The 13,114-nt window shown below is 36.2% G+C and overlaps 1 protein-coding gene across 5 annotated transcripts; it reads left to right on the top strand.

Moving 5' to 3' along the window:
• Positions 1-633: 633 nt before the first annotated feature.
• Positions 634-12,954, top strand: LOC6582726 (long-chain-fatty-acid--CoA ligase 5). 5 transcript variants are annotated; one of them, XM_032731134.2, is made up of 9 exons: positions 634-778; positions 839-900; positions 2,599-2,793; positions 3,204-3,358; positions 9,598-9,771; positions 9,842-11,019; positions 11,081-11,309; positions 11,941-12,114; positions 12,180-12,954. In XM_032731134.2, the coding sequence occupies exons 3-9, from the start codon at positions 2,727-2,729 to the stop codon at positions 12,315-12,317; spliced, it is 2,115 nt and encodes a 704-aa protein (XP_032587025.1). In that variant the 5' UTR covers positions 634-778; positions 839-900; positions 2,599-2,726; the 3' UTR covers positions 12,318-12,954. The 5 variants fall into 5 exon arrangements, with proteins under 5 accessions (XP_032587025.1, XP_032587024.1, XP_043866250.1 ...); XM_032731133.2 differs by having other exon boundaries at positions 836-900; XM_044010315.1 differs by lacking the exons at positions 634-778; positions 839-900 and having other exon boundaries at positions 2,582-2,793.
• The last annotated feature ends 160 nt before the right edge of the window (positions 12,955-13,114 follow it).

The following is a 13,114-nucleotide window of genomic DNA, read 5'->3' as shown; positions in this document are numbered from 1 at the left end:
AGATAATGTTAACTCTTCTTCCCGCAATTCGACATTGCCTGACTTCTAGTCAAACTGCCCGCTGCACAGTAGGAAATGCGTCACGAAGAGCGGCTACCTCATCAAACCAGACGCAAATCCACCCCCACTGTGCTCGCAGCTCCTATGCACATGTCCCCCTTCGCCTACTCTCGATTCAGGCAGCAGGCAATGCTCCCACGCCTGTGGCCACCGCGTGCTCTCTCTCCCTCTCTCTATCCATGCTCTCTCTTTACCTCCCCACGTTGTTTCGCTCTCAACCAGGCGACGCACGTGTCGCGTGTTTGCCTTTTAGCCGCTTCTCAAACGGTTAAAGTTGACTTCAAAACGTTTGTTTTGACTGTTGTCGCTCTCCCGCTCTCTCAGCATTTTTAGCTCGCTCTTTGTTTGCCGCTCTCCCGGCTTCATTCATGACGTCGCCGTCATCGTCGTCGTCGTTGTCGACGTCGTCTTTGACGTTTCACGCATGTCCCGCCGTTCTGTTAGCAATACGAGCCGACCCTAAAATTGCCTTTGGCTCTGCTCTGCTTTGCTGTGCACTTGGCTTGGCCTGAGACTCAGACTCGGACTCAACTCAACTGCGTTGGCTTCTCGCGTTTGGCTGGCGGCTCAGCGTTTCAGTTCAGTTTAGTCGCTCGTAACGTTTGGCAGCATTTTCCGTTTGCACACACTTTCTCTCTCTGGTTTCTGGTTCTGTGTTCTGTGCTCCTCCCTGTGTCGCCTTGTTCAAGCAGGGCCGGCCGTGTTCCGTGTAAAAAACGTTTGTTAATTTCATTGATTTTCCCAACATTTATTTATGGATATTGGTTTTAAATAGCAGCAAAGTCCAGACATGCCTTACAAACAACCTCTTTGATAGCAAGCCAGTAGAACTCAATAGTGGTAAGTTTACCTACCTGCCAGTTTTTTTAGTTTTTTTTTTTTTTTTTATGTGCACGTGTTGTGCGAAAAATCAATGTACCCAAAAAAATGCATTTGCAAAAAAAAAAAGCCACTGATATAAAATGTAGCAAAACAGGCGACGACAGCCTTTTGAAACCGCCTTGACCTCACAAATGAACGAGCACGAGGTTCTGCCTCTTGATAGGGGGAACTCTCTTTCTTTCAATTGTTTGTCTTTGTTGTTCTGTCGTATCGCCGCACAACTGGATCCATTTGACCCGGCAAAACTTCGCCTGGGCAATCAATATTGGCTTTCCATGCCAGGCCATTGCATAATTCGGATCTAAAGTCTAGACAGTGCAAAGAAACAATGTTCTGTTGGGGTCCGTTCTTTGGTTCTTTGTCACATAATCTCATTATGAAGAGTGCAAAGTTTCAGCTTCAGACTGATAAACGTCTGCCTTGCAATCGGTTTATGTATAACCACATATACATAGGCATTATATGGGTGAGTGTGTTTACAGTATCTGCTTTATATGCACTTATCAGCTTTGTGGAATGGAGCTGCTGAGCGGCAAGCAGCAGACCAATGAATCCCAGCAAGAATTCCACTCACAAAAGGTAACTGGGGAAATAACTTGTAAACAGGTTTCAACTATTCTATTTACCATATTCTAATGTACGGAACACTTGCGTACATATCTAATGATCGTGCCTGTAGAAAATCTATTTTAATCTAAAATATTTCATTATTGACAACCCACATTAATTAGAAATCAAGTTGTTTTAATTGTGCGGAAAAACCTTTTGAACATATCCAGCTTGGAATTTCCCAATAAACAATTATGTAGTTTAAATGAATCTCAAATAGAACTTAACAATGTATAATAGATAAATGTTATCTTAACAATATATCTGTTATGTTTATGGTATATATAATATAAACAGCTCAGCTAGTTGTTTATGATATATCTTTTGTGAACTTAGCTAAAATGGGTCTATACCAAGTGCATTATCCAATATAATATCTGTACCAAACCATACTCAACCAAGTTAAAAGTAAGAGCATCTACAGTTCGTTTGAGCACTTCCAACATTGTGCATTTAGTAAAACAGATAAAGAATATATATAGAAATGTTTTGTATGTTAGATAGTACAGCTTTTTTCAAGCATATTTGCTTTAGATAGAGTCTGAGAGCAACAACAGACGTTACTTTCAGTAAACAAGAAACGAGAATACAAAGTCAAGAAGTCGTGCTACATAAATTATAATAGAGAAATGTGTTAAGTGTATTTACTTTTATAAACATTTCAAGCTGACCTTTGTTGATAATGTATGTGATGCAGGTTAATTATTTATTTGATTGATGTATGATTATTTGCTCATAACGTATTATTATCTATTATACTATATAAGTTTTACATAAATACTAAACGCATTTTAAACGCTTCTTATCGCTGTGCAGCCATATGGCAATTAAATAAATATTGTTTCAAATCTATTTGGGCGGAAAATTGTCTACAATTTGGTTGGTATATTTGTTTTGTTATGGTCACTGCCGCAGTAAATGGAGCCCAAAAAATATATCTCTTACATTCTATATGCACACAATCGTATATATACATATGTATATTAAATTTTCTGTTGTCGCACATGCAATCTATATTGATTTTAAAAAGTTTCATTTTCATTTCAGGCAAAGTTTAGTGCGGCAATCATTAGGCTGAACACGTAACATTCACTCAGGTATCTAGGAAATCTATAGACAACAATACAATACCAACTACATCAACAACAACAGCTATAAAGGCAACAACAACAATAATGACGCCAGAGAAATCTGTTATAGCCTATATCAATCATCTTATCGTCAGCAATTTTTCATATTTCTGTGAGTATTTTGATATTTTTGTGAGTATTTGATATGCAGTAAAATACAGGTTATTTTAAATATTATTTCAGTTGCGTTTCATATAATTTGAATTTAAATTCATTTTAAAATTTAGCTCAACAATTTCAATAGGCTTATTGCTTTGTAAGGGTTTAATAAAAATTCACATAGGTTTTGTGTTTCTTAAAAATAGGTTTTGTGTTACTTTTATTAGACCCAATGTGACCCAATGATTAATATTTAATTTAATACTTGATTTTGTAGTCTATTTATATAATTTTTTGTTTATTTAGTGTACTTATTTTGCAATACTTTCTATTTTTACTTTCTTACATGAAATGTATATGTTATATTTAGTATATATATATATACGTAAATTATTAATATATTTTTACTTCTGCCTTTTATAGGGGATGAAATCGATGGATATCTCTATTATTTTGGCGGAACTTTGGGCACGCTGACCTTGACCAGCGTTGCGGCCAGTCTTGCCTACTACTTTGCTACGCGACCAATACCAGAAAAACCATTAGTGCCTCTGGAAAATCAATCCCCATTGTTGGAGGTAAGAGAAAAATCAATCCAATTGTGTTCAATTGGCTGTGCAGCCATGACTTCATCAATTTGTCATATTGTATGTTCTAGTTTTTCATATTATAGTCGCCTTATATATATATAATTTTTCATATTTTGCCCTTCAATATACCTAAAAAGTTTTTGGCATAAAAAAGTGAAGGATCTCAAGAAAATATCGATGTGTTAAATTTAGATCGGTAAACTGATAATTTAATTTCTAAATTATTTTTTACTATTAACTTCCTACCATAATTTTCGTTTGCTTCAAATTTTTTTAGCTAGCTAATATTTATGATATTTTATGGTATATTATTTTTTGTAAATTTATATACATGCACCTGTTTTACAGAAAGTATGTCGAATCACTCATATTTTCATATGCAAGCGGTGCTAAATTTAGAATGTAATTATATTATTTTTGAGGTACTCTCCAAGAACTGATGTATTTAAATGAACAAATTAATTTTTTAAGCGATGTAGTCATCTCTCTGTTCATTTTGTACAAGTACAGAGTATACGCTAGTCGATCACTATATAGTGGTATCAGTCTACCTTGCTTCTTTTGTTCTTTTTTGTACTTTGAGGTAAAACAGAAGTCTCTCGTTGGCCTTTGATGTGCACATGTCTCATGAAATAGTGTTTCTATTTCGTTTCTGTTGTCGTCACATGATTCTTCACTCGGATTTGACCACTGTGAATGATTTCTATTCTATTTTTGCAATGACGCGACTTCTACAGTGGTGCGAATATTCAAATCCCACGCTCCAATTGCCGGCCTATCCTAATAGTTGCCAAAATGTGCAGCATTTACGTGCTGGCGAATAATTTATCAAGCGCTGTGACATAAATAAATCATCTGACATGACTCAATTGGCAGGCATCTTCTTGCTTTTGCCTTAATTAGTCGGCTGTAGCTCAATTGCTGCTAATTCGATAATAGTTCGATATATGCAAATTGCATATGGGAAATTGTTGTAAACATTTGCTTGGCATATGTATGCATTTATTGACACTACCGACAATTGTTAACTTCTGACCGTGTGCAAGTTCATATACATACTGTTTACATTCGTTATAAACAAACAAAATTCTCACAGACATTGGCATGTAAAGCAAACAATTCTAGCCCACGAGCAACAAGAATGGCCTCCAAAATATCCCAATTAGACAATGCAGCAATAAGTATCGATATTTACATGCAATAAATCTGCTCGAATTTAGACAAGGTGGCAACGCCGCTCAATTAACGAATGATAAGAAACAAACAAGGCACGGCAAGGCAAGGCAAGAAGACAATAAGGAAAACACACGAATGTAAAATAATTATAAATATACTATTTAGTTTTGAGTGACAGCACAGGGACAACCTGTCTGCCGATGCAACGGTAAATGTTAGCAATCATTTGGCACGATCTCTAACATTTAAAATGTCATGTCGCGAATGCGAATTATGAGTGGAAAAATGCAAATTGGGTTGCTAGTTTAATTTAAAGCAAGTGGCAGGTGACAAACGATTATCGATAGGTAATTGAACAGGAAGTGTACATAATACTGGGAAATTTGGGAAATTGAAATTGAGAAAGGACGTTAGATATTTAAAATGCATGTGGAGTCAAAAAGAAGCTATTTAAATAAGCTCAGATTTAGCCCAAACAAATAAACGAATTAATGTTAATTAACACATGCCGAATATGTCCAAAATGTAAACAAATATTTTTATGCTTATTTTAATTTTCATATATTTATACCGATTTCCTGTTTTTAAGCATAAATCATATTCGTAGCACCACATCAAAGGGCAACACGCCAACAGCTCAATATTAAAAATTCTCTGACACAACAAAAGACCAGCAACGTGTTAACGTAACCCACCCACCCCTGACCGATCAGATCCACCTACCCCAATGACTACGTCACATGCCAGTCCCTGTGATCGCTAATCGCGTGCAGCTAACAGCAGAAGACATCTTGATCAAGCCAAAAAACAAATATTATAATGAGAATATCTAAGGTGTGTGCGTATGTGTGTCTGTGCACATTTGATTGTGTTCAACTGCACAACTATTATACGAGCTAAATAAAAAGAAAAAACCGTTTAATATAAAACCTATAAGCGAATGAAATTCCTAGGCATTTGCCTGTGCATATCTCCCCCAGCCATGCCCCGAGGCGAGGCGATCTTCGAATTGAATAAAACGCTCACCCGTCGTTCTCTCAGCAGGCGCAATGTTAAAGATCTTTAGCCAAAATCATTTTTAGCCACGATATTTGCTGTTCAGTTCGAAATTCAACATCGTGGCGTCGAGATCTGCGTTTAACGCGTCCTCTAAAGAAAAACGGAAAGAAAAAACAAAAAATTGACAAAAAATAAAAAATAATTTCGTCTGCTAAAACAAAAAATACAACATGTATATATCGTATATATATATATATGTTTTATACTAATTTTTTTCTCTAAATATATATATGTATATATATAAATACAAGCTAGCATAACAAAAAATCTCTTGACAATATGCAACAAATTGACAAAAATACGTTCGTTTAATCATTACGTAAAACACGGGCAATAAAGGCCGAAACTAAAATGAGAGTGAGATGGAAAATAACATAATTTAATTGTTGAATGGCCATTTGTCAAAGTGTCAAAAGAAAAGTCGATGGCGATGTCGATGCCTTTATCTATAGCCTATGGGCTATGTAAGCCCAACACTCAAGTTCAAGATCGCGCACGGCTATAGCCTCGATACATGTGTCTAAAAGCTCTATAAAAATAAAAATAAATATCCTATAAAACTTAACAAAACCGAAAAAAACAAAACACATAAAAATCAGCATTAATCGTATTGTTGAAATGATTTCGTTTATAATTCGCGATGATATATGTTTTAATAAAATTAAATTATCGACGATGCATAGTGCTATATATAATACTATATATAAATATATAGTATATTTATAAATATATGATATTTAAAGAAGCAACTTTTGATACGTAAAGTTGCTAAACATCGAATCGGATATTTCTGGATGCTTGAGCTGTTTACCAACTCGAGTGTTTACCCTCTATATAATAGACGAATTTGGGGGGCGCGTTCTGGGGCGCCTTTATTACCGAAATATCGGCATGTGCGTTTAATAGAGCCTTGCGTATTACGGCCTGAAGCCCAAATATTTTTCGGAAATAGCCTAAATCCATTAGAAATGTCTCATTATTTACTCAATAAAGGCCAGCTGTTATTTGTTTTGAATCGCCGCAAGTGCTTTCAATGCCAATATGAATTACAATCCAGCATTTTAGAATTTCATAAGGTTTGTAAGGAACATGAAATTATATTCAACTAGGGCACTTTAATTGATTGTGCTATTATATAGCTAAACGAAATTCTTGGAGCTTCAGGAACTAACTCAAGCAAAATAGCTGAACGAAATTTGAGATAAACATTTGTTTTCAATTAGCAGAATCAAAATTTGAAAATGTATTAACAAAATAAAAAAAATTTTAAGTTAAATATTTACTTAAAACTTGTATATCAAACTGAAATTTATTTAAAATATATTTAAATTCCAATTTTCGAACTGCTCAAAACTCTGCCTACGTGATTAACATTATAAAGACACTTGTTATACTAGTTAAGATACAGCTAGCTAAAGAATCTAATATATATTTATATTTTTACATACAAACATATATACATATATATGTTGTATCTCTGAACAATCTGAATGCTGGTAAATTGTTTGAGTCAAATACAAATGGAATTCATGCACTTGCAATCCATTAAAAGTTTTTGAATGTACTTGCTATAATTGATGGCATTTTTATGGCATCTACAATTACCATAGCTCAGGCATCAATTCACAATTGATGATTATTCAATCTTTCAGTTTCAATGGGCCAGAACCGCACAGCCGTTAAGCCGTAAAGCCGTTTCCCCATGACTCAGGCAGGCGCATTTGCAGAAGATCCATATAGAAAATTTATATATACATATATAATATTTGTTTCGTTTCTTTTTTTTTTTTTTTTTGTTTGTGCAAAATATTTGACTAGCTTGTTGTCGCTGTTGTTGTTGTTGTTGTTATTTTTGTATATTTTTGCGTACACTCGTCTAAAAGATAACAACACAACAGAGCATGAAGAACTGAACGACTATTTTTAAACATTTGGGGCAGGCCAAAGCACACTCGGCCGCCTTGTCGATAGATCAACAGAGATCTGGGTGCCAGACGGGATCTATAGAGCTATAGTTTGTATTGAATAATAATAATAATAATAATAATAATAACAGCATTAAATTGGCTGCACTTGAGTGCAATTGACAGGGCGTGGCGCTATATTTATAATTGCCTTTGATCGGGATACACTGAGAGAAAACTTGGACATGTCCCAGTGAAAGTGAGTCAAAGAATTTCCGATTCGTTTTGCAGTGAAATTTGGAAAATGTGCATATTAAACGCGACAACGTCTGCTGATTTGAATTACCAATAAAAAGAAAATTGTGCCCCATAATTCGCCCAATAAAAACATAAAGAAAATATCCAAACAAAAAACGTGTAAAGTTTTTTTTTATTATTCGTTAAGTTGAAACAAAAATATGTCCTGTTGCGGCCAGATAACCAACGTCCGCGTGCCCATCGAACTGAACAATCAAAGCGACGTGCTCAAGGTAAAGAGTGATATAGAGCAGCCTAAGGACTATCCCTAGCCCACATTCCTTTCCCGTAGAAAATTTAAGAAATATTCAATTTGATCCTGCTTAACTTTGTCTTTGGAAGTTTTGCGCCAAACTAATTCAAATATATTTTTTTGCTCTCCTTTTTTTTTTTTTTTTTTTTTCATATTATTTTGTTGTTAGCTTAAATACGATCCACTGTTAGATCCACAGCACAGGGTAGGCGTGGCATGTCCCCCCTCTAGGGGTAGGCAGCCGTATTGTTTGTCTCCTTCACACTCGCGTGCGTCATCACTGTCTCCCCTCTCGCTCTGGCTCTCGCTCTCCCTCTCCCTCTCCCTCTGCCCTGTCTAAACAAATCGTTTATTATTATTGTATTTTGTTTTTATTAGCAACCAAAATTTTGAAATACATTTGCAATCGCACATTAAAAACAAACAGTTAACACACTTACCGCTCTCCACCCTCCCTCCGCCCACCAACTCGATCAGATCCAACAGACATCGCCCATCAGGCACTTAGGGATCTATTTTTTGTATGCATCAACACATTTCGCCAGCCATACGTCCAATTTGCGTTAGCTGGCAGCTGTTAGCCATAAAGGAAGTGCTCTATTGCAGTATAGCTTAAATCGATCGAACACCCATACTATATACATATACATACATATATACATAGTTCGATTCAATGTTTCTCTCACACTCATTCACAATTGGCAATTGATCGTTTTATGTTTCTTTCACTTCTTCTTCTTGTTTTTTTCTTTTTGTTGCCAAAAATAAACTGTAAATCACGTCAATTGATTTTGGCCACATCAATTTGAAAGATTATTGCTTTTATGTCCATTATCGCTAACGGATTTATGATCTGGAAAAACCTAAAATCAATTTATTTTTCCTTTAATTTTTTTTTTCATTTGGATTTTCCTTTGCTATTTTTGTACCGTAGCAAAGTTGTGACAAATCGGCATAAACAAAATCTATCAAATATTTTATGTAAATAAATAGAACATTTTTACATAAATAATCAAAGTTTTTGCAGCTAAGAAAAGTTCAATGAATTGATCCTTATAAATTCTTTTATCATATGCAATCTTATAACAAATATAGTCTTATATTATAATTAAAGTCTTTTCTGGCATTTAGACTATTATATTATGGAGAAAATCTCTTATTAAATGTTAGATTTTATATTATAAATATTCTTCTTTATCCTATATATTTATATTGAAATAGATCTCAAATATATATTTGTCTAATACCAAACGCAGTTAAAATATTATGCAGCATCATTTTAGTCTAAAATTCATAATATCAAAGAGGCAGATTCCCCCACCTAGTTTCATATCCCTATATCACGTAGTTTCTATCCATCAACAATAAACCACTTGTACCTAGACTCTTTATTTATTTCAGCTTTATCCCTATCATAACATATAACTATATTCTTGAGACGCTCTGCCATCGTCGTAAATCTCTTTTCTCTTCAACTCCTTCACTCATCTTGCATGTCCACGTGTTTGTTTTCTCTTCTGTTTCGTAACTCTTTCCAGGGCCCAGAACAAATACACGTCTCCAAGTTCTACAAGGAGTCGAAGAATGGTAAATTTGTTTCCTACATCACAGAGAATGTTCGAACGTTGTATCAAACGTTTCGCGAGGGCGCCTACGCCTCCAACAATGGACCCTGCCTCGGCTGGCGAGAGACTCTAACATCGCCCTATCAGGTAAGTGGAGTCTATCTCTCTCTCTCACTCCCTCTTTGAGCTTTGCTAATCTCTATCTCTATACTCGCAGTGGATCAACTATGATGAGGCACTGCTGCGCGCCAAGAACTTTGGCTCAGGGATGCTGGCGCTGGGCGCACGGCCCAAGCAGCTGATCGGGATCTACTCGCAGAATCGGCCGGAGTGGATATTGTATGAGCAGGCGTGCTACTCGTTCTCCCTGGTTGTGGTTCCACTGTACGACACGCTCGGCCCGGACGCCTGTGCTTTTATCATACGCCAAACGGAAATGTCCATTTGTATTGTGGAAGACGATGCCAAGGCGTCGATGCTGCTGGAGAAATCACCGCGTAGCCTAAAGATCATTGTCTCCATCAAGCCCATCCGCCAGACGACACTGGAGCGTGCGCGCAGTCGGGGCGTTCAAATCTTCTCGTTCATCGATGTCGAGAAACTTGGCGCCAAGGGCAATCATCCGGAGGTGCCGCCCACAGCGGAGGATCTGTGCACCGTCTGCTATACATCGGGCACCACCGGCAATCCCAAGGGCGTCATGCTCACCCACGGCAACGTGGTGGCCGGCGTCTGTGCGGTGATCCTGCAAATGGGCGATCACCGCATACGGGCCGGAGACGTGATGATCTCCTTCCTGCCGCTGGCGCACATGTTCGAGCGCTGCTGCGAGAACGGCATGTACTACGTGGGCGGCTGTGTGGGCTTCTACTCCGGCGACATCAAGGAGCTGACCAACGACCTGAAGATGCTGAAGCCCACGGTGATGCCGGCGGTGCCGCGCCTGCTGAATCGTGTCTACGACAAGATACAGAATGATATCTCCGCCTCGAGCCTGAAGCGCGGCCTCTTCAACATGGCCCTGAAGGCCAAGGAGAAGGAGATCGCCCGAGGCGTGCTGCGCCGCAACGGCTGCTGGGACAAACTTGTGTTCAAGAAGGTGCACCAGGCCTTTGGCGGCAATCTGCGGCTCATGGTCGTCGGCTCAGCGCCGCTGGCTGGCAACGTGCTCACCTTCATGCGCTGCGCCCTCGGCTGTTTGGTGCTCGAGGGCTATGGCCAAACGGAGTGCACGGGTGCCATAACGCTCACCGTGCAGGGCGACCATGTGCCCAATCATGTCGGCCCGCCCGTCTCCTGCAACGCCGTCAAGCTCGTCGATGTGCCCGAAATGGAATATTTCGCCAACCAGAATACGGGCGAGGTCTGCGTGCGCGGCTCCAATGTGTTTCATGGGTAAGCTAAGCGAGCTATCTATATGAATTTTAGTTTCCCAACTGCAATTTCTCTCTTCCAGTTACTATAAGGATCCAGAGAAAACGGCCGAGGCCATCGACGCCGAGGGCTGGCATCATACAGGCGATGTGGGCATGTGGCTGCCCAATGGCACACTGCGGATCATCGATCGGCGCAAGCACATCTTCAAGCTCAGCCAGGGCGAGTACATAGTGCCCGAGAAGATTGAGAATATCTATACACTCAGCCAATATGTCAATCAAGTTTATGTGTACGGCGAGAGCTTAAAGGTGAGTTGAAAGTAGAAAATGCAAAATAATAATATTTATAATAGTAAATAAATATAAAATGATAAAAAGGAATAAAAACAATTAATATATAATATAAATAAATAAAAAAAAAAATTAATAAATAATATTTAGTAGCAATAAATTAATATTTATTTAATAAATTAGAATCGTATTAAAAAATTAAAAAATACATGAAATATAAATAAACAGAAATAAGTAAGAAAAAAAATTAAGTAATAATTTAATTATTAAAAAAAAAAGTAAATAAAGTAAAATATAGAATATATAGTGCCAAAATAAAAAATGATTTCTTTGGTAATTAATAAATTATTTAAAATAAATTAAATAAGTAAATTGTGGTATCAAATTAATCTTATTTATTTACTAAAAATAAAAAATAATAAAAAAAAAAAATAAAAAGATATTAGACAGATATTTGAGACATTTTTCAGCATTTAATAATATACTTATAAATAAATAAAAATTAATTAAATAAATAAAAATAAAATAGTAGCGAACAAAATAGTTATTGAAAAATACATAATAATTAAAGAGTACTAGCAGAAATAAAATTATTTAAAAGATAATTTACAGCAATGTTTTAATGTCATATCAAAATTTCATTTCACAGAGCTGCATTATCGCTGTTGTTGTACCTGATGTCGATGTCCTGAAGCAGTGGGCCACGGAAAACAATGTACGCGGCACACTGTCCGTCCTGTGCAATAATAAGAATGTAAAGGAACTGATTATGAATGATATGCTCAACTGGGGCAAACAGAGTGGACTGAAGTCATTTGAGCAGGTAAGTGAGAACGCTTTAAGCTAAGCTAACAATCAATCACCATCTAATATATCCATCCATTTCAGGTCAAAGATATTTATTTGCATCCAGATCCATTTTCTGTACAAAATGGTTTGCTGACGCCCACATTCAAGGCCAAGCGGCCGCAATTAAAAAGCTATTTCAAGCCGCAACTGGAGGATATGTATAAACATTTGGATTAAAGCAATAAACAAACGTAGAAGCAAGAAAACATGAGCAACGAACAAATTAACAAAACTGCATTCAAAATAGATAACTCTGCGTAACATTATGTCTAATAGCTGACGAGATCGAAGTAGATCATAGTAGATCATACAATACAATATTTTGAATACCAAAAGAATTAATAATTACATATGCAGAACAATATTACAATATTGCCGTAGACTTTAAAGCGAACATCAGTCTAATTTTTTATAGTTCCGTCAATTCTTAGCAAGTAAGTGCAAGATAAATATATATACATATATGTATATATACAGGATAATGATGATACAGATACAGATTATTAACTGAGAAACCAAAACTTTTGGCAACAGCATTTTTTATATATGGTTTAGCAGCTCTTTATAAAAAACAAAATACAAAATAACTAACACAATAACATTAATATGTTAACTATTTCCTAATCCTAATGGTTTTTCAATTTTGTTTTTTTGTTTTAATTAAAAAATGTTTTAATTAGGAAAAAGATAATTATTATGAAGATAATTGCGTAGTCTGAACGAAAACATATACATAATAAACATATTGAGAAAATTTTTAAACCAAAGCTTTAATAACCTAAAATTCGTATACTACACTCAACGTTAGTTTTAACAGTAACAAAAAACCAAAATTTTTAAAAATTATGTACTATGCTAAATAATGAAAAGAAAAGTGAAATAATAATAGTACGTTAGGTAACTTAACATACACGCTTTTAGGAACAAAGAATAAGTAAAATCAAAACGTAATTTCTAACTCAAGTCTAAAATCT

Source organism: Drosophila mojavensis, unplaced genomic scaffold (assembly GCF_018153725.1).
Source record: "Drosophila mojavensis isolate 15081-1352.22 unplaced genomic scaffold, ASM1815372v1 contig_74, whole genome shotgun sequence".
Lineage (NCBI taxonomy): Eukaryota > Metazoa > Arthropoda > Insecta > Diptera > Drosophilidae > Drosophila > Drosophila mojavensis.
This window is presented reverse-complemented; position numbering and strand designations above follow the sequence as displayed.

What these genes read in the sequence shown, in the direction of transcription:
- LOC6582726 (XM_032731134.2), top strand. Translation starts at nt 2,727, where the DNA reads ATGACGCCAGAGAAATCTGTTATAGCCTATATCAATCATCTTATCGTC. An exon ending in ATCAATCCCCATTGTTGGAG is followed by an intron (nt 3,359 to 9,597) that starts GTAAGAGAAAAA and finishes AACTCTTTCCAG; the next exon opens with GGCCCAGAACAAATACACGT. An exon ending in GACTGAAGTCATTTGAGCAG is followed by an intron (nt 12,115 to 12,179) that starts GTAAGTGAGAAC and finishes CATCCATTTCAG; the next exon opens with GTCAAAGATATTTATTTGCA.